General features: G+C 41.4%; 4 protein-coding genes across 4 annotated transcripts; all 4 read left to right on the top strand.

The window, feature by feature from the left end:
• On the top strand, nucleotides 1-1621 carry LOC103361172 (uncharacterized). Its single transcript, XM_008287184.1, has 5 exons — nucleotides 1-55; nucleotides 156-854; nucleotides 1017-1127; nucleotides 1212-1255; nucleotides 1344-1621. Exons 1-5 carry the CDS (start codon nucleotides 1-3, stop codon nucleotides 1455-1457), a joined length of 1023 nt encoding a protein of 340 aa, XP_008285406.1. The 3' UTR covers nucleotides 1458-1621.
• Nucleotides 1622-3514: 1893 nt separating this feature from the next.
• Nucleotides 3515-5250, top strand: LOC103361170 (signal-regulatory protein beta-2-like). The gene is made up of 6 exons (XM_008287183.1): nucleotides 3515-3595; nucleotides 3673-4017; nucleotides 4119-4454; nucleotides 4616-4747; nucleotides 4827-4870; nucleotides 4979-5250. Exons 1-6 carry the CDS (start codon nucleotides 3553-3555, stop codon nucleotides 5075-5077), a joined length of 999 nt encoding a protein of 332 aa, XP_008285405.1. The 5' UTR covers nucleotides 3515-3552; the 3' UTR covers nucleotides 5078-5250.
• A 1345-nt stretch (nucleotides 5251-6595) lies between these two features.
• Nucleotides 6596-8220, top strand: LOC103361185 (uncharacterized). The gene is made up of 6 exons (XM_008287203.1): nucleotides 6596-6675; nucleotides 6754-7098; nucleotides 7199-7534; nucleotides 7724-7852; nucleotides 7939-7964; nucleotides 8044-8220. Exons 1-6 carry the CDS (start codon nucleotides 6633-6635, stop codon nucleotides 8218-8220), a joined length of 1056 nt encoding a protein of 351 aa, XP_008285425.1. The 5' UTR covers nucleotides 6596-6632.
• A 3342-nt stretch (nucleotides 8221-11562) lies between these two features.
• Nucleotides 11563-20388, top strand: LOC103361184 (uncharacterized). The gene is made up of 11 exons (XM_008287202.1): nucleotides 11563-11634; nucleotides 11769-12446; nucleotides 13769-13891; nucleotides 13969-14012; nucleotides 14100-14201; nucleotides 18204-18261; nucleotides 18348-18686; nucleotides 18790-19122; nucleotides 19199-19342; nucleotides 19440-19480; nucleotides 19910-20388. Exons 1-11 carry the CDS (start codon nucleotides 11580-11582, stop codon nucleotides 20045-20047), a joined length of 2055 nt encoding a protein of 684 aa, XP_008285424.1. The 5' UTR covers nucleotides 11563-11579; the 3' UTR covers nucleotides 20048-20388.
• Nucleotides 20389-20904: the final 516 nt, after the last annotated feature.

Raw genomic sequence — 20904 nt, 5'->3', positions numbered from 1 at the left:
ATGACAGCAGCACAGCTTGTCTTCTATCTGACATGTCTGTCTATGGGGAAAATGGGTGAGTACTTTTAAAAAACTGCAGTTTACAACTCCTAAAGTGGCTGGCTATGGCTTCATGTGTTCTTAATGTGGATTTTCTCCGTCTCATTTCAATTCAGCTCAGATGGATACCTTGAAAATATTCGCATCTGTTCATCAGCAGAATCGTTTTCTATCTGGTACAACTGGAGACGACGTGACTCTGCAATGTTTCTACGAAGGAGATGCAGTGATGCTTTACTGGTACAAGCAAACTCTTGGACAGAAACCAAGGCTCATCTCTACCTTCTACAAGCACGACATAAACGCTACTTTTCACAATGAATTCAAGGGGGATCCACGCTTCACGCTGTTTGCTGCAAAAGGTGAAAATCACCTGAAGATAACAGATCTGCACGCTTCAGATTCAGCTACTTACTTCTGTGCAAGTAGTTATTTGTACACACTGGAATTTGCGGAGGGCATTATCATCAATGTAAACCAGTCAGGTTGGAACATCCGAACTTTGGTCCAGCAGTCGGCATCTCAGACCGTCCAACCGGGAGACTCTGTGACTCTGAACTGTACGGTACAAACTGGGACCTGTGATGGAGAACACAGTGTTCACTGGTTCAAAAGCGAAGAAGATTCTCAACCCGGACTCATTTACACCCACGGAGGCAGGAACGATCAGTGTGAGAGAAAACCCAACGCACAAACCTGTGTCTACAACCTGCCGATGAAGAGCCTGAACCTGTCTCATGCTGGGACCTACTACTGTGCTGTCGCCTCATGTGGACACATTCTGTTTGGAAACGGGACCAAGCTGGACTTTGAGGGTACGTAACATTCTCTAAAATGCTGCCTTAGTTTCAGAAGCATTTACTCCAACCTTAAACTCAGATGACTGAATCGGGTTTTCAAGGAAGTGGTTTTCTGTCAGCTAGCATTTGTAAAAATATTAATGTTTGAAAAGTCTCTCCTGCTGTCTGAATCTGCAGATGAGGGAGACTCTCTCGTCTTGGTGTACGTCTTGGGCGCGGCTGTCGCATTCACCACCATCCTGAGTGTTTTATTGCTGATCGACAAGATAAATACATGCCTTTGTGCAGGTAACTGGTGTTAGATTGTGTATATAATGCACATACGTTGAACATATGTTACTAAGAAGATTGTTTTTTTTGTCTGTTTTCCAGAATGTCATGCAAGACTTTCAGATCCCTCCACAAAGACAGGAGAGGTAATTTCTGCTTGAATCCTCGAAATCTTCCAAAGGTTTCTATTTCTGATCTGGACCACATTTGTGATTTCTTGTTTGTCATCAACAGGGACACAAACCTGATGACCACCTCTGCTACATCGCTTTGAGGGCGATCAATAGGTCAAGAAGACAGAAGGATGAAACCTGGAGTGAATGTGTGTACTTCAATGTAAGGCAGTAGAGTTGGACGTGTTTCATCTTTGTTTAATTGAAACATCTTTATATTAACTCAAAGTATAATATACCTTCTGTAAAGACTTTTTTTTTTTTAGCGATTTCAGGCAAATGTTATAACTGCAAAGCCTTCTGCTCCTGTAAACTCTTTAAATAAACTTTTCAATCACTTTCCCTCTTACGTGTTCACTTATTTTTATCAGACACAACCCACACATGCAGACCTGATTGCATCTTTTGTGGTTGCACTGCAAAGGCGACGTGTGTGGGGTGTGTGTGTGTGTGTGTGTGTGTGTAGGTGTGTGTGCACCAATAAACCACTACTAATGTCTTTGCTAGCTTTGTGAGAATTCTGTTAATCATTCAGATAAAAATTAACAAACCAGTTATAAGGGGTTTCTTAAGAACAGTATTTTGATTAAATCCAATGAAATAAAACTGAGACATGTCGTTTTAAACACATCCAGGCTGCTCTGTGTTCCACGACACTCATTTCATAGACTTCTGTGGGGAAGACTTGGCAATGTGGTTTCGATCAGAGAAAAAAAAAGAGGAGCTTCAGGGGTTTAAACACACCATAGAGATCGAAATTATGACTTTGATTCAACACCTGCCTGAATGTATTGATACTGTTGCTGGAACTACACCACAGCAAAAAACAAAAACATCAAGAAATGCACTGAATTAATAGATGACAGGACATTAACAGTGATATGCTACTTTATTACCAGACTTAGAAAACTGAAGAAAACCTGCTGTAAGAGTAACAAAGGCCAAAAGACACAGAGAGGAAACAGAGGACAAATGTCTGTACTCCAATGAAAAGGCTTAAATCTCCTCCTATAACGGTTAACTTTATGACAAATAACTACAAAAAGCTCGTCTACTGAACTTGTACGAGTGCATCGGTCTCTTTGTCTTGTGCACTTAGCTAATTAACTGAGACTCCACAACTGAAAAGTGACCTTATGACTTCCAGTCCATTCCCAGCGAAGCCTGTCATGGGATAAAAGGTGCACATTTTCATCATTGGCAGTCCATTATCTGCATACTAGAGCTGCTCATTTTCATATGAAATTATGAAAATGGCAAGAAAACAAAAATTTAATATATGATGTTCTATCTGAAAACAACAAGTGTATAAAAGCCGCACAGTGTTTCACGTACTACAGTCAAAGACATATAAAACACACTGTGAGTTTGCTCTGTTGGATGCTCTCATGAGTTATAAGTACCTTTTGTTCTCTTTATTTGATGGAAAATGGCAAGTCACACTGACTAGATCTAACTCCAATCCATCTGATTATTGATACACAAAAGATTTTGACCATTCGAAGAAAGCAAAATGACAAAAGTTGATTTTAGAGTTCTACAGCTCAGTGTTCACTGTGTAATAGATTTCAAATGTGGAGGACCGTTATTATAATGAGCAACCATCATACCATCATCAATTACTAATTGTTCAGTCCTAATCACTTGTAACATCCAATCATATTCATGGAGGTGTAAACACTCAGTTGTCAGTGTCTCTGAGTGAAGTTTTATCTGCTAACGGACGGGGATTCTTTTCGTACAATGTGTTGGTTTTGAAGCAGTCAAATCACACAGAGATAGCGTTGTGGCTTCCTGGCAAAGAGGCCTCAGGTCATTCTCAGAAAGCATCTCGGAGGAAGTCACGTTTGCTTACAGAAAAGCGTGATGCAGGTCGGAGGCCTAATAAAGTCCATGAGTCAATTATTGTTGCCACTGTTCAGCAACCTTGTGAAATAAACGTCTTTAAGACAAACCAACTGAACTGCAGTGGAGGGACAGAACCAAAAAAAGAATAAAAACTACAATACCTCACATGGATGTCATCATTCATGTTGGTGCTGCAGAGGACGCTCATGTGAAACACCGAGATAACTTTTTTTTTTTGATGAAATCTGTATGGAAACCACAAACACTGCAGCCAGTCGTGTTCTGCAAAGCGACGCCAACGAGCCAATCAGATCTGACAAATGTGGCGAAATGTAGGACAAGTCGGTGTTGTGAACCTGTCAAGTCTTCAGTAGGTCACAGAACGGCTGTGGAGAAGAAGCAGGAGAAGAACAACAAACAAGATGATCGTGTTCTTTGCAAACATTTTCACGCTCTGGTGTTTGTGTAAGTACCAAAAATCAAAAATCTTTCTATCAGATTCTTCACACAGAAAGCTGATTATATCCCGTCTGTTTGTTTAGGTGCAGCACAGTCAAATGAAGTCTCTCAGCCTGTTTCTTTACAAACACTGAAGCTTGGAGAATCAGCGACTATCCAGTGTTACATAAAAAGCCTGATGACAAAAAGAGTGTGGTACAAACTGACTACAGGGAGGAAACTGCAGCTTGTGGCTTCATTTGATTCTTACTATCAACGCAGCGTGCTTTCTGATGAGTTCGAGCGCCACTATTCAGTAGAATTTGACAAGACCAACAGTCATCTGAGAATATCTGCAACATCATGGGACGATGTCGGGACATACTTCTGTGGAGTGATGCATTTAAATGAAATTAACTTTGGATCAGGAACTTTCTTGATGCTGAAAGGTATTGATTATCTGTAGTTTACCATTAAAGCATTTCATCTAATCTCAGTTCTATGTGAAGAAGACGCTAACAATCACAAGCCATTTGATTTCTTTTCCAAGGTGCAAAGATGATCAGCAACTCTGTCATCTGGCAGCCGGAGCTTCATTCGGTCCAGTCAGGAGACTCTGTGACTCTGAGATGTTCCATTCGCTCTGGTCAATGCGCCGCCGAACACATCAGTGTCATGTGGCTGAAAAACTCTGATCACTCTGCTCCTGAAATGATTCACTCCTCTGGAAATCACAACACCTGCCAGACTGTCTCTGGAGAAACAACCTGTGTGTACAACCTTCTCATTGAGAATCTCAGTGATGACGATGCCGGGGTTTACTATTGCGTTGTCACTTCATGTGGACGAATACTGTTTGGCGACGGGACCAGGCTCATCTTTGATTGTAAGTTTTTAATAGTTGTTGCTGTTTGTGAAACAGTTGTGGTAAGAAGATTTGACAGTAAATTGAGGCGTAGCTGCTCTGTAAGTTACATACTGTCAGTGACTTTGGACAAAAAAGGAAATTCAAAGAAATGTAACATCTTCTCATGTCTGAATTTGCAGATGACACAGAGGTTTATAGCGATACACCTTCCTACGCAAATTTGAAGATCGTCATCTTCCTGAGTATTAGTCTGGCTCCCTTTCTGGCTTTGTTAGTATACATCTGTAAAACAAAATGCTGCTACTGTACAGGTAACTAGTTCTGTTGGTATCTATATTTTGTCTTCACTGCATACAACATAGCCTTACAAAGTTTGTTGCTATTTTTCAGAGTCTTGTGGAGGATTTTCAGGTTCGACCACGACCAGTGCAAAGGTATCGGCTGTTTACGTCAACATTTGTATCACAATTACAATCAAACTATGGATATTTGCTTAATGTCTGTCATGAACATTATAATAATTGTGATGCATCATTTCTCAGGTCCAAGATGAGAGACATCTGAAGACCAAGGCATCAAAAAGTCAGAGAGACGACACCTGGAGTGAATGCGTGTACTGGAGTGTAAAGAAGGACAACTGAACGTGTTTGAACTTTGTTTTTGCATTACAAGATATTGTCTTGTTAGTGTAGCTTTCAAAGTATACCGAGGCCTTTCTTGAACTGCTTTTCTAATGTTTCTTTCACTAAATGTGATCACTGTAACGCCTTAACCTGCAATAACCTCAATAAACAAGCTATTAAAAGAACATCAAGCGCAATGATTTACATCACCTCTGTGACAAGAGGCTGTAATAGATTTACCTCAGTAGTGCTGCTGTCCACTGAACTGACTTACTGTCAGTAAAATTTGTGTAAACATGAAAAGAGGCACGACCCGAAGTGATATAATTACAGGATGTCAAAGCAGCGAAGGAGCTAACTTTTTGCAAAGTCAAATCCGGGGAGTATGTACATTTATCACAACAGTATACGGACCCAGTGTCCCGCCTCAGTGTCTTTTTAAGTGGTTGGAAGTGAACCATGCAGGTTTGAGTCAGAGTATACTGAGGACCACTTGGAAACTTTGTCATGGTTTGCGTGTGTGTGGTTTTAAGCGACGTGGGTGATGGGAATAGTTTTTTGTGAACTCTATAAATACAGGTGTTTATCTTGGATTAAAGCTATCAGAGGATTTTGTTTTGAGAATTTACTGATTGAAACACAAGAGAGAACTGTCCCTCAGTGTTAAACTGCACCTGTGGTTTCCGGGTGAGGTGTTCTGTGAGATGTCTGCAGGAAGTGACTTAAGGTTGGGTACAGAGGGTATGAAACTGAATAGTGATTGCAGCATCATGTGTTGCATTGTGTAACCAAAGCACTAAGGGTGATCGGAGTTTAGTTTGTACAAGTCAGAAGATTAAAAATGACATTGTTGCATCAACACAATGAATCTCATGAAGTCAACTTGCCTTGTGGAACAGTTGAGACTGTCGGTGGTGCACTAGTGTGGGGGGAGGGGGTGTTTTCTTGGCCCCCTTTGAAGCATTTGATAATAATCAATTAGGGTTTGACTGCCAAGGATGATCTGAGCATTGTTGCTGACCATGAGCATCCCTTTATGACGAGAATTTACCATCTTCTGAATGTAACTTCCACCAGGATGATGCACCAGGTGACAAAAGTCTTGACAAACTGGTTTCATGGGATCTGAATCCAGTAGTGATCGTATCTTTAGTATTTTGTAAAACTATGTATTGTTTAATTATGAGGGGGCTGCTTGTGACTCATAACATCTGTACAAGCTGATCTAGGGCTCCTGTGGTTCTAGAATAAATGCCGACCTCATTGTGGTTGACCTAGATGCTGCCATTTAATGTTTTTTGCCTCCAAACACAAAGAAAGTGCAGAATCCTCGAATTTGTTTAAGTTCACTGAACACTTCTGTCAAAACGGGCCACGATAATGTTTTTTTTTTTTTCCCAGTATGAATCACCTAATCATGGTATCTAGGGTGATGATGAATACGCACCAATCAGATCTGACAAAGGTGGCGGAATGTAGGACAAGCTGGTTTGGGTGAATGTGTCAAGTCTGTTGTTGCTTCAGTAGGTCAGAACCGCTGTGGAGAAGAAGCAGGATAAGAACAACAGACAAGATGATCGTGTTCTTTGCAAACATTTTCGCGCTCTGGTGTTTGTGTAAGTACCAAAAATCTGAAATCTTTCTATCAGATTCTTCATGCAGAAAGCTGATTATATCCCGTCTGTCTATTCCAGGTGCGGCACAGTCAAATGAAGTCTCTCAGCCTGTTTCTTTACAAACACTGAAGCTTGGAGAATCAGCGACTATCCAGTGTTACATAAAAAGCCTGGTGACAACGAGAGTGTGGTACAAACTGACTACAGGGAGGAAACTGCAGCTTGTGGCTTCATTTGATTCTTACTATAATCAGAATGTAGTTGCTGACGAATTTAAACACCGGTTTTCAACAGTATTTGACAGCATCAACACGCATCTCAGCATCACTACAGCATCATGGGACGATGTCGGGACATACTTCTGTGGAGTGATGCGTTTAAATAATGTTCACTTTGGATCAGGAACTTTCTTGATGCTGAAAGGTATTGATTATCTGTAGTTTATCATTAGGTATCCCTATTGCATCTAATCTCAGCTGAATGTGAACATAACAATCACAAGCCATTTGGTTTCTTTTCCAAGGTGCAAAGATGATCAGCGACTCTGTCGTCCAGCGGCCAAAGTCTTATTCGGTCCAGTCAAGACGCTCTGCAACTCTCAGCTGTTCTGTTCATTCTGGTCAATGCGCCGCAGAACACATCAGTGTCATGTGGCTGAAAAACTCTGATCACTCTGCTCCTGAAATGATTCACTCCTCTGGAAATCAGAACGACACCTGCCAGACTGTCTCTGGAGAAACAACCTGCGTGTACAACCTTCTCATGAGGAACGTCAGCCCCGATGATGCTGGAATTTACCACTGTGTCGTGACCCTATGTGGACAAATACTGTTTGGAAATGGAACCGCGATTATTAACCGTAAGACACTCCTGACAATTTTCAGTCCAAAATTCTTCTAGTGTAAATCTCAAAGGTCTTTGAAGTAGCATAAATCAAATGCTGGATATTGCTCTGTTTGATCTTACTATACAGTGTACGCCGTGTATAATTTAAGGCATACATAAAAAAAACTCAATGGAAGTACTGTCTTGTCTGTTCTCTTTAAAGCTGACTCGAGAAAACCACTTGAACTGAGTCCAACCGTTATTGCGCTGATGCTGTCAAACATCACTCTTGGGATTGTTGCCCTCATTCTGGTTTGGACACTTTGTAAAACACGTAGGAAAAATTCTGCAGGTACGTTAAACCAAAATCTGATCCACATTCAATTACATTCTAGAGTTCCTGGATTGACTTCATGTAATCATTTACCTTTTCTACAGATGCTGGGTCATCTGGAGGAAATCAGGTCAGAGTTTCTCTGATTCTATAATGTTTATATTTGATTTGTCAGAACAACTCTAAACTTCAATCTCCATTTCTTACAGGCGAGTGACGCCGTTATCTATACATCTGTGACTTCGACTCACAGAAACCTCGCCCCCAGAAAATCGACAGTGAAAGACAACGGAGACTCTGTGGTTTATTCCAACGTCAGATTCAGTGAAGACAACGGGGGAGTTTGGTCTCGAGAATGTGGACAAACCAGGGAGAATTTGGACTGATGGAGCAGGATTGTCTTGCAACTATTCTTTTATTTTTTTCTTTTCAGTGGCACATCACCACCTACAGAATATGACCAAAAGAGCTTCGTCAGTCACGGAGGATTAGTACTCATATTCACAAAGCAGCTTGCCTGTAACGCCCTGGAGGTACCTTTTCTGATTGCTGCTCCTTATGCTGTACAAACCAAAGCTGGCATTATAGAACTTTTTGATTCAGTTTTATTCTTGACTTTACATCCTCTCCTCTTTCTTTAGTCCTGGGATTACTCATTATGCTGTGTGGTTATACTTGGAAAGATGGCAATCAGTGGACTGTGACGCATGCTACTGCAACATGGAAAAAAGTGCTAATTTTAACTAATGCTGGGTCTGTCTGTCCTGTATCACAAAGAACTGTATTTACTGCTCATTCCTTGTTCGTCTGGTGTGCTGAAAATGCTCAAAATAGCCATCATAAGGGATGGGCAATGAGACAATCTTACATCGTGGACTATCTACATTTGGCATGTGATCTGCTTTTGGATTTTACTTTTTTAAGTTCAGCCCCAGCCCCTCCTGTCCCATGTTTCCCAACTGCATGCTGGCCATTTGACTATTGCAGTGGTCCTCGATGCCACTGAGTTGAATCTCCAGGGAGTCTCTTGTCTTAAGGATGACCTCCATCGTCTTAGACTGCAGCTTGCAATGGTGGTCCTGCTCTCCAGGAGATCTGCAGAAAGCAGAACCTGCAGCAGGAGGAGAACTAGTTAATGTACTGCTACACCGAGCTCACAGAGAACTTCAGAGCAGAACAAGGACACCAAAATGTCCACTTGGAATAACATAACTAACTACTGTTGCCAGCAAGACGATGAAGTTGGAGTTCGTCCGCACAATTGGAAACTGGCCGTCATTGAGGACCGCCACAAAAAACAACCTGGGAGCCTGTTTTGCAAACACGAGACATCAGAGCAGATTAACAATAATGTACCAACATCCTGAAAGAAGCCGATAGCAGATACGAATACCTTCTTCCAGATTCAGAGATTCGGGGCCTTTACTCTTGTGTTGACGTGACAGGCTTTGTATACTGGCAGCCATTTGCTCAACTAATCATGTGGCCACATTCATCAAATGACTTTGTTGAGGGAATTGTGATTGATGATTCTGCACCGGAAGATTGTGATACAAGTCCTCACAGGTTGCCCCACTCATGTCAACTGTTTGCAAGCATCACTGCCAACTGTGTCCTGGCCAAAGAGGAAACATGGCACTTGCGTGGTTGCAAGATGTTCTGTTGACAGAGTGGGAATGAGTTTGTTTGATCTGAAAAGCAGGTCCAGGAATCAGCAAGTGGGCTACATTTGGACCAACACTGACTCCTGAACCTGCAGCACTTGGAAAAATTCTGGCTCATCATGTGTCACCTGACTACTGGATTAAGGCTGCTCTCACGACATGTCAGGAAATGCAACTGTGTGTAATTTGTAGTCTTGCAAGTTGAAGTCAACAAAGGCAATAAAAAGAAAAAAAAAGAGTAATTGCTTCTATTATTACTTGACCATTCACTGTGAGATTTTATTTTTCTCGTGTTAAGAATTTTACAACTAAGTCTGAAACAACACGACACAAACAATTCCACCACAAATCTCAAAGATGCATATTTCAAAACCTCCACAAATAAAACTTTTATGACACCACGTGATGGGTGGATAAAATATAATTGAAGTAAACTACTATAGCACGGTTTGACGTGGACGGTCACAGACAACAGAAAAGATCCACCTCCTCTCGCTGGAGGCTCTAAACTTTACAAAAGACTTGATATCATTACAAAGTAATCAGCAGCAAAGCAAGTTTTATTTTTAAACGGGTTCAGGTGAAAACTTTGCTGCGAACGTGCTCAAAACCACCATGCAAAAGCTACAGCACTGGAGACGCAGAGACCCCGCTGAAAAACCCCCCTCTGATCTATAAATACCCTCTTGCAACTAGAAACATAAGCACAGTACGCAGCCTTGAAAGCGGCATCTGACTTGTGTTTCGAGTCCTGTGGCAGGAAAGGTGAGAACTACCTCTGAGCAGGTTTCCGCCAGTGGAAACTTAAGTACTTACTTGAAAACAAGAACACTGGCCTGTGGTTTCTGCACAGCACCTCGCACGGAGGCCAAGAGCGGAGGGTGGCCATTTTACAAAATGCAGCTGCAAGAGATGAGTTTCGTATCTTAAACGCTGAGAATAAACCCCCACCAGGAAATGTCTGAAAGAAGCAGCAAGAGACTGGAGCATCAACTAGTAGCTTTCCTTAGGCTGAAGCTGTCCTTGTTTCACTACGATCAGCAAGAAGTCACACTGTTTTGGTTTGCCTAATGTGGACATTAGGTTGGCACAGATGTATGGATCCCATATTTAGAAAGTTCAGAATAGCCCCAAAATATGTCATCGACAGCTATCTAACCAATCAGTGGTCTTTTTGTGAGGTTTTCCAATAACTAAACAGTGAGTGCAGAATGGGGTTAAAGGTACATGCTTTTATATACAAATGCAAGTTAAGCCACAAATTTTGCACGTAGCTTTTCAGTTTTTTTTTAAACTGCAGGTGTTATAGTTTGTATTTGTGTGCTTTATTTTAGGTACAATTTGTTTCCAGATCCTACAATAATCACTACTCAGTTGTCCGACTGCAGTTGCATGTCACCGTAACACTTAGAGATCGACCAACTGGGACCAATATGTAATGATTACTGGTCATGTGTGACTACACTGCTCATGACCACAGATAGGTGGCATATAGAGAAAAGTGGCTGCATCTGAGCCAGTGTTGCACATTATTACATGTATTTTATCAGGAATTGATCAAACTATAGCAATAATTAGAAAAATGCTGACAAAATAATCGGCCAGAAGGACACTCGGTCAGTCCCTAATAATGTTTCCTGCCAAGATGTGCAGCACCACTTTAGGCTCCTATCTTTAGAAAACTGCCATTCGTGTCCTCAAGCATTGAAACACTGCTGAAATTCTTTCATTAAAATCTTACTATCAGTCGTGTAAAGCATTGCTGCAGGAATTTCTCAAATTAACCCACACACAAGTAAATCATCTGATGTATATCCGCAACCCACAATCACTACGGTTCACTGTGGGATGTTTAGAACATACAGCGCAAATAATTTCTCTTTCAGGGATTCGTCTAAAGCTAATACCGGTCTAAATGTTGCTGAACTTCTTCTGAAAGGAACGTGCCACTGAACCTACTGTTTGTTCACTGTTTCCAAATTAAGACGTTCAATCTGATTGGCCAATGAACACACAGTCTGCTCTTTGAAGAGTGGAGAACATGCAGAGATTCAATTCATTCTCACAGCATTCGAAGCACGATGACACCTCCAGCCTTTGCTTTGTACTTCACATGCCTGTTTGTGGCGAATACGGGTAAGTGTGTACCTACTTATTGCTTCAATTTCACCTGTAGCCATAATGTTTATCTGCTTAAAGCTCAACACATATCCTTGCAATATGTATTAAAATTTGTGTGCATTTACTTTGTCTCTTTATTTTCTCCTCAGCTCATGAGACAACTCTGAAACAATCCCAACTTCATTTCAAATCCGCTGATGTGGGGAAAAATGTGACTTTGGAATGCTTCTGTCAAGATGCGACATCAGTGATGTATTACTGGTACAAGCAAACTCTGGGAGCAAACCCAGAGCTAGTGTCTACATTCTACAAGCATAATGCTAAAGCTACCTTTGAAGATAGATTTAATAACTCTCAACGCTTCTCACTGGATGCTGGAAATGCTAAAAATCATTTGACGATATCCGATTTGAGAATTTCAGACTCGGCCAACTACTACTGTGTAATGAGCGACTTATATGTCTTTAAATTTTATGAAGGCACTTTTGTTAGTGTACAGGGCTCAGGTTTGAATATCAAAGCTTTGGTTCATCAGTCTAAGACCCTCCAACCAGGACACTCTGTGAGCTGTACAGTATATACTGGAACCTGCGATGGAGAACACAGAGTTTACTGGTTCAAAACCTCTAAAGATTCTCATCCAGGACTCATTTACACCCATGGAGGCAGGAGTGATCAGTGTCAGAGCAAAAACAACACACAAACGCACACCTGTGACTACAACCTGCCAATAAATAGCCTGAATGTTTCTCATGGGACCTACTACTGTGCCGTGGCCTCATGTGGACGCATTCTGTTCGGAAGTGGGACCAAGCTGGGCACTGATCGTGAGTAGCTTTGTGGAAGATGTAACATCTGATGTACAGGATAGATTCAGTTTTTTTCAAATCTGTCTCAATATAGGAGCTGCATGAGCATTAGCACCTTGCAGCTAGAAGGTCCCCGGTTCGCGTCCCGGTTAGGACGCCCGGGGTCTTTCTGTGTGGAGTTTGCATGTTCTCCCCGTGCAGCGTGGGTTCTCTCTGGGTTCTCTGGCTTCCTCCCACAGTCCAAAACCATGTTGAGGTTAATTGGTGATTCTAAATTGTCTGTAGGTGTGAATGTGAGTGTGCTTGGTTGTCTGTCTCTAAGTGTAGCCCTGTGATAGACTGGTGACCTTTGCCTTGAGTCGGCTGGAATAGCAGCACCCCCACAACCCTAGTGAGGATTAAGTGGTGTATAGATAATGGATAAATGGATGGATGTCTCAAAATACATTTGTTTAAGAGACATCATTCTTTGTAACTTTCCATGAAGCAATTACTTCCTTATGCTATTCCCCCATAAGAGGGTCTGAGCTGGTCTTTCATTGTGGCAACAAAACTGCTTTCCAAAACCAAGAAGTAGACCTTTCCATTGCATTATGACACAATGGCATGCAAAAACACTGCAACAACTGAACGTAAACGTGAGATTTATCTCTTTTGAGAGCCGAGATATTGCAGGAAAGATTGCTTCACCGGCTGTGAACTGTTGCCCATTAAACTGTTGGTTTTAAATTGGCTACTTTATCTAAATGTGACTGCTAAACCTCCAGATTAGCTTCATCCATCCATCCATTATCTATACACCGCTTAATCCTCACGAGGGTCGTAGGGGGGCTGGAGTCTATCCCAGCCAATTTAGGACAGGTCACCAGTCTATCACAGGGCTACACTTAGAGACAGACAACCAAGCACACTCACATTCACACCTACAGACAATTTAGAATCACCAATTAACCTCAACATGTTTTTGGACTGTGGGAGGAAGCTGGAGAACCTGGAGAGATCCCACGCTGCACGGGGAGAACATGCAAACTCCACGCAGAAAGATCCCGGTGCCCCCACCGGGACGCAAACCGGCGACCTTCTTGCTGCGAGACAACAGTGCTAACCAACTGCGCCACCTTGCTGCTCCAGATTAGCTTCAGATTATGCTAAAAAAAACAAAAAAACAACACAAGACAAGAGCCATTGATTGTTCATGTAAAAAACTGCTTTCGGAAGGGATCACTTTGTGGCCAACTGTTACGACTACTTGTATCCCTTTCAGACATGTCAGTGTGCTATTATTTAATCATAAAATAAATGCAGGGCAAAGAAACTAACTAACTTATTCTTTCTCTTAGATGAAGTGGATACTTTTGTCTATGTGTATTTGTTGGGTGGAGCTTTGGCATTCACCACCACCCTGATTGTTTTACTGGCTTTCTCAATCTACAAAATGAGCAAAAGAAGCTGCCGGTGCTCAGGTAAGCGTTTTGAATCTAACATCAAGTATGGAGCGCCTATTGCATAAAATTACTTTCTTTCTGTGTGTAACAAACAGACTCCGACACAACAATTCCAGCAACCTCGACTCCAAATCCAGAGGTGAGCATCGCTTCCAGTTGATACAGATTTTCATGTTTTCTTTCTTTCTTCCTGACACCTGTACTGTGTTGTATTGTTCGTCACCAGTTCTGTCAAGAGGAAGAGAACCTCCATTACGCTGCTGTAGGGGAACACAAGACCAGCAGACCAAGAGTAAAAAATACAGACAGTGAATGTGTGTACTCTGGTGTAAGGCAGTAGAGTTTTTTTTTTCTATAAGTATCCTGAATCATGTACACTTAATAAGATTTCATTAAATTCTATAAATACAAAAGCTTCCTTTTGCAATAAAGCTCTTACCCTGAAAACACAACACCTTTTTCCTGTTTTCTTTAATGTAGCCAACGCACAAAGAACCAACAAAGAAATGGTTTCAGTCATCTTGTCTCACACTTGTCTGACAGAACAGCTCGTCTCCCACTCTGACGGCTTCTGACCTACAGCCCAGTACTGTGTTTCCACACATACTGTTGCATCCTGTGTAGATCCTCACCTCTAACACACACTGACTCCCTTTTGTCTCTGTCAAAAAAACAAAACTGCACTCACAGCTGAGGTTAGCAAACCGATCCTGCATCAGTGTGAACATACATGAAGCCCGAATCATCCACAAACGCTTCGCTGTACGTTGTTTATTCTACAAGCAACCACAAACCAGAGTAACTGCAGTAAAGAGAGGCTGTGGTTTCCAGCAGGATGTCTCGACATCGGTGGTTCTCAGAAGGATGAGGCTGATTTGTTCTTTGTGCTACTGGCATTTACGTATCAATCAGGTGAAGGAAAAAAAAAAAAAAAACCATGAGAACCATGCAATCAAAACACTGCTCACCAGTGTTACTGTGTCTCCTCCTACCTCGACATCATGACAATAGAGGATGAAGGTGATTAAATCACACCACAAGATAAGCAGCAGGCGTGGGGAGGGACATGCAACAAAGGTTTCAAGCTGGGTGGTGTCATACTGTCTGCTGCAACCTTTCAGCTACCCAAGTGTCGAGTATAAGTCCTTCAGCAATGTGTGAGGACACTTCAAAGAGCAGAATAATAAAAACACTCATTTAAACACAACATTTTGCAGCTGATTCCTCAATGCAGAGCAGGTTAATATCAGTACAAGGGTCTCCACAAGTGCAAAAGTGTTTGTAAGTTAGAAGAGGACATGTTCTTGTGTTCTTTTTCCGTGTTGATTATTAGTCTGTAAAGCACTTTGGTCAACCCTGGTTGTTTTTAAATGTGCTGTAGAAATAAAATTGACCTTGACCTTGACTTGACCTTGACACAGATGTAGTACCAAGATCTTGTGTTCAACCTGTAATGTTCATTACTTCCTCCAGGTTTAAGTTTGCCTCTCTCTCTCTGCTATATTTGAGCCATATGCTGCTTCTCTGGACTACAGGCTAAACTAGTAACCCTATCAGGTATCTCCATTCCAGGTCAAAACCATAAGAAGCTGGGGCGTTCTGTTGTCTGGATTCAAAACCTGGCCCTGGACCAGAGTTAGACGTATATAATCACCAAGAAAAACCAGAACCAGGTGGTCCAGTCAATTTATTTATGTCCCCAGTATCACAAATTTCAAAGGGCTTTATACAGTGGTGGGCCGTGCATTTTACTCCCAGGCCTTCAGTGGCGTCCTACCTGAATCAAACCACCTCTTAACAACATCATTGTGACACCACGGCTACAGAAACCATCAGTATTACACTGAAAGGCAGCATAGCAGGACGTTACACGGCAGACAGGTATCTCATATAGCCAGACTGAATGCCATCACCAAAGCAACAAACCCAGTTATAACGATTCAACAAGTCTCCTTTCACTGCAGCCACAGCTGCACCACATACATCACATCTAGCAGGAGCATCAATATCAGCCCAATAAAATGTCACAAATATACATTTTACTCACCAAAACTTGTAATTACTTGAACACAAAATCCATCCTCTTTTCTTTCCTCACGAAATGTTCAATCACTCTGTTGAGCAGGTAATCTGTGTGTCCAACAGTAAGTCCTGTTCTATCACCATGGAGGCTAATGCTGAAAGTCGGGTCGGTCCAGTGGTGTTTCTGCCATAAGTTTTAATTCGCTGAGGCCTGAGAATGTCCACTTACTTAACTTTAAAAAAAAAACAAAAACACTTTTATGATGAAGTTTTAGCTTGTGCAGGTCACTACAGACAGCAATCACTAGCTTTGGCTGAGCTCTCTGACCATCCAATCAGAGGACGGGAAAGTGCTGACGTCTTCGTAGGCCAGCAAGCTGACCAACAACTTTAAATCTGATTGGTTAAAGCAACAGTTTTATTAAAATGCATTTTAAGCTACAGACGCCGACACTATTGATTCTGAAGGCCTCAAGGCAGATTTCTTTGACCCTGGCAACACATGAAATATGATTGGATAAAAGCCCTAATATAAACATGCACTGCTGGAAGCACCGCAGCCCAGAGACATACTATTAAATGAAGAGAACAGACTGTTGGGAATAATGTAAAAAGATTAATGGGAAAATATTACAATGTAAGTTTAGAGCAGCAGAGAAGGCCTTGCTGGCCCTGTCAGCACACCACTGGCTTTATAATATGTACAGGATGTAATACCCTGTTGTCCTTCCCTCAGCTCTGATAAACGATACCATTTAACAGGAATAACACCAATGGGGTGTTGCTTTGCTGCCGGGGATCTTAGGTGCTGTTACGTTTAACACCAAGGTTGACCTCAGTATTAAACAGGGTGGCTTTGGTCAGGTGGTAGAGCAGGTTCTCTTCTAATCACAACACAAGACGATTAAGTTGCTCCCAGTGGCAGGCAGGCACCTCGCATGGACGCTCAGTCATCATGTGTGAATGAGTGTATGTGTGTGAAAGCACTTTGAGTACCACTTAGGTAGAAAGACGAAAACATTTTAAGATGCAAGAAGCCTACGTAAACCATATATGCTATTAAATAATAATTACCTACTATACTGAAGGAAAAACTGTTCTACCTGGGACTGAACCACAAACTCTAGAACAGACTTCCACATCCACTGACAAAAGAATTGGAAACATTACTTCCAGTGTCATAAACACTGGCACATTTTAGGATTATGAGTCCTACGCAGTACACACACTACACCCACGACTGTGATGCGACAAAACGGAATACTCAATATTCACAATTGCTGCCGAAACAAAGATGAGGCTTCCTACTGTAGGGAGGTAGAAAACCGGGTTATGTGGTATGAAAACAACAGCTTGGGTAGTTGTTGTTAATCCACTGGTACTTAGTCCACTTGGAGGCCACTGTGACGACTCAGTTCCATACTTGTACAGTATGCTGTATGAACTGTATTAGCTTATGAGGACTGTCACTGCAGGTCTGTGAGTGATACTACGGCTCGTTCTACACCTCCTGATTACTGCTGCAACTATGTTTCCACTGAGTTTTAGTCGGTCGCCGATCTTTGTGCATCCTTTTCCATCTTTGTGAAATGTGGCAGATAGACTTCACAATTCCTCTAGCAATTTTTTATTTTATTTTCTTCTCATATGGAGCCATGATGAAGACATGCAGACAGACACAAGCCAAAAAGTGAGAAAATTCTGGTGTTCACAATCATTCTATACCTGGGTTCATGCAGTTTGATGAACTGGAAATTAAAGCTGCACTCAGTGTTATTTTAGTGACCACAGGTGTGTTTCTACTTTCTGACCTGTATTATTAATATTACTAAAGTATCTGTTTTTGCTGTTAATAAGACAAAATACTTAATTGTTCAATTTAAATGCAATTACTGAAAGGCGATACAAAGTTAAATAACTTGATCTTTAATTGATATTTCACAGGGGTGTACTAACCTCTGTTGCATATTGTATCAGCAGTTGATAAAACACATTATCCTCTGCAGCCAATTGGAATCGGTTTATTAAAAATGCTATTTTCATGACATAAATGTAACTTCTGGTAGAACTATAGGTTTGTAAATCTGAAGTTAACATGTGATCACTGTTTTTTTTAGTATTTTTTTTCTTCATTGTGATCAACCCTGATTGATTTCCTGAGCAGCCAATCAGGTGGGGCTGCATGACAATGATGAACCAATCAGAAATCTGACAGATCTGGCCATTTTTCACACCATATGGTCTGCCAGAGGTACTCTTAACAGTGCTGTCACTGACACTTGAAGAAGTCAGATCTGCTGTGTAGCAGCCAGGAGATCAGAAGATGGTTGTGTGTCTTCTACGTTTTTCCATGCTCTGGTTTGTGTGTAAGTAACAAAAAGGTCTTCTTTTTTATGTGGGTTTACATGCGTGAAAGTGCATTCATTAGACTCCTTGTCTCTGTTTCTTTCAGGTAAAGCACAGCTTAGCGACATCTCTCAGCCTTCTTTCCAAGCTGTGAAACTCGGAGACACAGTTACTATCAGTTGTTTTATGTCTAAATTTGAGAGAACGAGAGTGTGGTACAAACTTACCACTGAAAGGAAACTGCAGTTCGTGGCCTCAATAGATGCAATGTTTGAAGATCAAAAAATTAAAAAGCAATTCCAACATTTTTCAACTAACTTTAACCACACAAGCAGTCATCTGATCATACCTAAGACTGTAAGGGAGGATGCTGGCACGTACTACTGTGGAGTGTTACATCCAGAAGAAACTATGTTCGGACAAGGAACCTTTCTGATGATAAACGGTATTGTTCTGTAGTTTTAATGTTTTCCTTGCATCTAAAGATCGTTATGCTTAAATGAGACTATAAATCTAATGATCGCAATTTATGTGGTGAATTTATCAAGGTGCAAAGATGATCAGCGACTCTGTCGTCCAGAAGCCAGAATCTTGTTCAGTCCAGTCAGGAGACTCTGTGGCTCTGACATGTTCTGTGAAGTCTCGTCACTGTGCTACGGAACACATTAGTGTCACGTGGCTGAAAAACTCTCATCATTCAGCTCCAGAAATGACTTACTCCCCTGGACATCAGGAGTGTCGGACTGATTCTGGAGGAGCTACCTGTGTGTTCGACTTTCTCATGAAGAATCTCAGCTCTGAAGATGCCGGACTCTACTACTGTGTTGTTACTTCATGTGGACAAATACAGCTTGGAAACGGGACCAGGGTTCAAGTGAACGGTAAGAAAATGACAGTGCAAGAAAGCCGTGCTGTGTTTTATTCATGTAAGCACAATTTGTGTTAATGTTTGAAAAGGAGTTAAAGGAGACGCTGCCCTCAACAAATCACTTGATCTGAGCCCGGGCGTTATTGCACTGATCATATCAAACGTCATCTTTGGTGTGGTGACACTCCTGCTTGTATGGACACTCTGCAAGAACCGCAAGAAAGAACCTGAAGGTTTGTAAAGCCATGCAGTACACTGAATATATCTGCAGAGCGATGTGCTGCGTTATACTCTGTAGAAACCAGCAGTGACGGTTATCTTTGTTTTCAGCCTCGTCCAGATGCAGCAATGAAACTGAAGAAAACAATCAAGTAAGCTCAACCCGTGTTAAATCTTGTTTTTTGTTTTTTTTTCATTTGATATGCAGATTTTCTTCATTAGACTTTATATCAAGTTAAATAATATTTTATGGCATGATATTGTGTTTTTACATGTATCTCACTATAAAATGCTGGCAGTAGAGATATATTTATAATAATTAGATGGTCTGGAATGTGGCAATATCAGAGCTGTGATGTTGGAATACTCTTGTGCGTAATCGAGGAAGAATTTGACAGAAATTCAACATTATTTTTCAATTATTCAACACTTTGTCGTCAAGTTGTGCAGTTTTATTTAATATATGAATAGCTGCAATGATTATCAATAGAAGAAATTGGTTTAGTCAGGTTCTAAAATGTTTGTGTCATTCAACTGCATTCAGGGCAAGTGTAAAATATTTATATTTTCATGTGTTTCAGGATAGAGATCCGGTTATCTATGCAGCAGTGACTTCAGTTGCCAGAATCTCCTCCTGCCGACCAGCTCCAGTCAAATGCAACGAAGACATGGTGGTTTACTCCGATGTTAAGTGCAGTCAGAGACAGACAGGCTTGTGAGGACAGGAACAACGGGACATTGTGATCAAGCAGACGTATACGTGAACATCACTTTCAAGACGGCTGAACAGGAGAGGAGCGACATTCTTACTCACCGAGGCATCAACGCGACCTTTTCAAGCAGTAAAAATGGCAGCAATCACTTAGTTGGCGTTTGCTTCCAGAGTTTAAAGCTGAAAAGTACACTTTTGTGGATTTTTACTTTTGCATTTTATATTTGTTCTGAATTTTTCTTTTTTTTTTTCAAAAATGACAGGAGTTAAACACAGTGTTGGAAAGAATAACAATTATTTTGTATATTTGACTTTAAACATTGTACTAAATACTCGCTTTGTACATTTCAACTGAATCACTTTTGTAAATAGTTTCAAGCAGACACAATTCCAGTCTGAAATTTTTTTTAAAAAATGAGTCACTTTGGTATTTTTAAATTAAATTGATTTCTTCTTGCTGCAAGGTAGCTCAGTGGTTAGCACTGTTGCCTCGCAGCAAGAAGGTCGCCAGTTCACGTCCCGGTGAGGACACCAGAGATCTTTCTGCGTGGAGTTTGCATGTTCTCCCCATGCAGCGTGGGTTCTCTCCGGGTTCTCCGGCTTCCTCCCACAAGTTCCAAAAACATGTTGAGGTTAATTAGTGATTCTAAATTGTCCGTAGGTGTGAATGTGAGTGTGCTTGGTTGTCTGTCTCCAAGTGTAGCCCTGTGATAGACTGGTGACCTGTCCAGGGTGTCTCCTGCCTTCACCCTGAGTCAGCTGGGATAGACTCCAGCCCCCCCGCGACCCTAGTGAGGATTAAGCGGTGTATAGATAATGGATGGATGATTGCTTCGTCATTGTTGTCAAACTTCAACTCACAAA

The sequence above is a fragment of the Stegastes partitus genome, unplaced genomic scaffold, assembly GCF_000690725.1.
Source record: "Stegastes partitus isolate 25-593 unplaced genomic scaffold, Stegastes_partitus-1.0.2 Scaffold489, whole genome shotgun sequence".
Lineage (NCBI taxonomy): Eukaryota > Metazoa > Chordata > Actinopteri > Pomacentridae > Stegastes > Stegastes partitus.
Note: the sequence above shows the minus strand (reverse complement) of the source record. Positions and strands in the feature narration are given on the sequence as shown.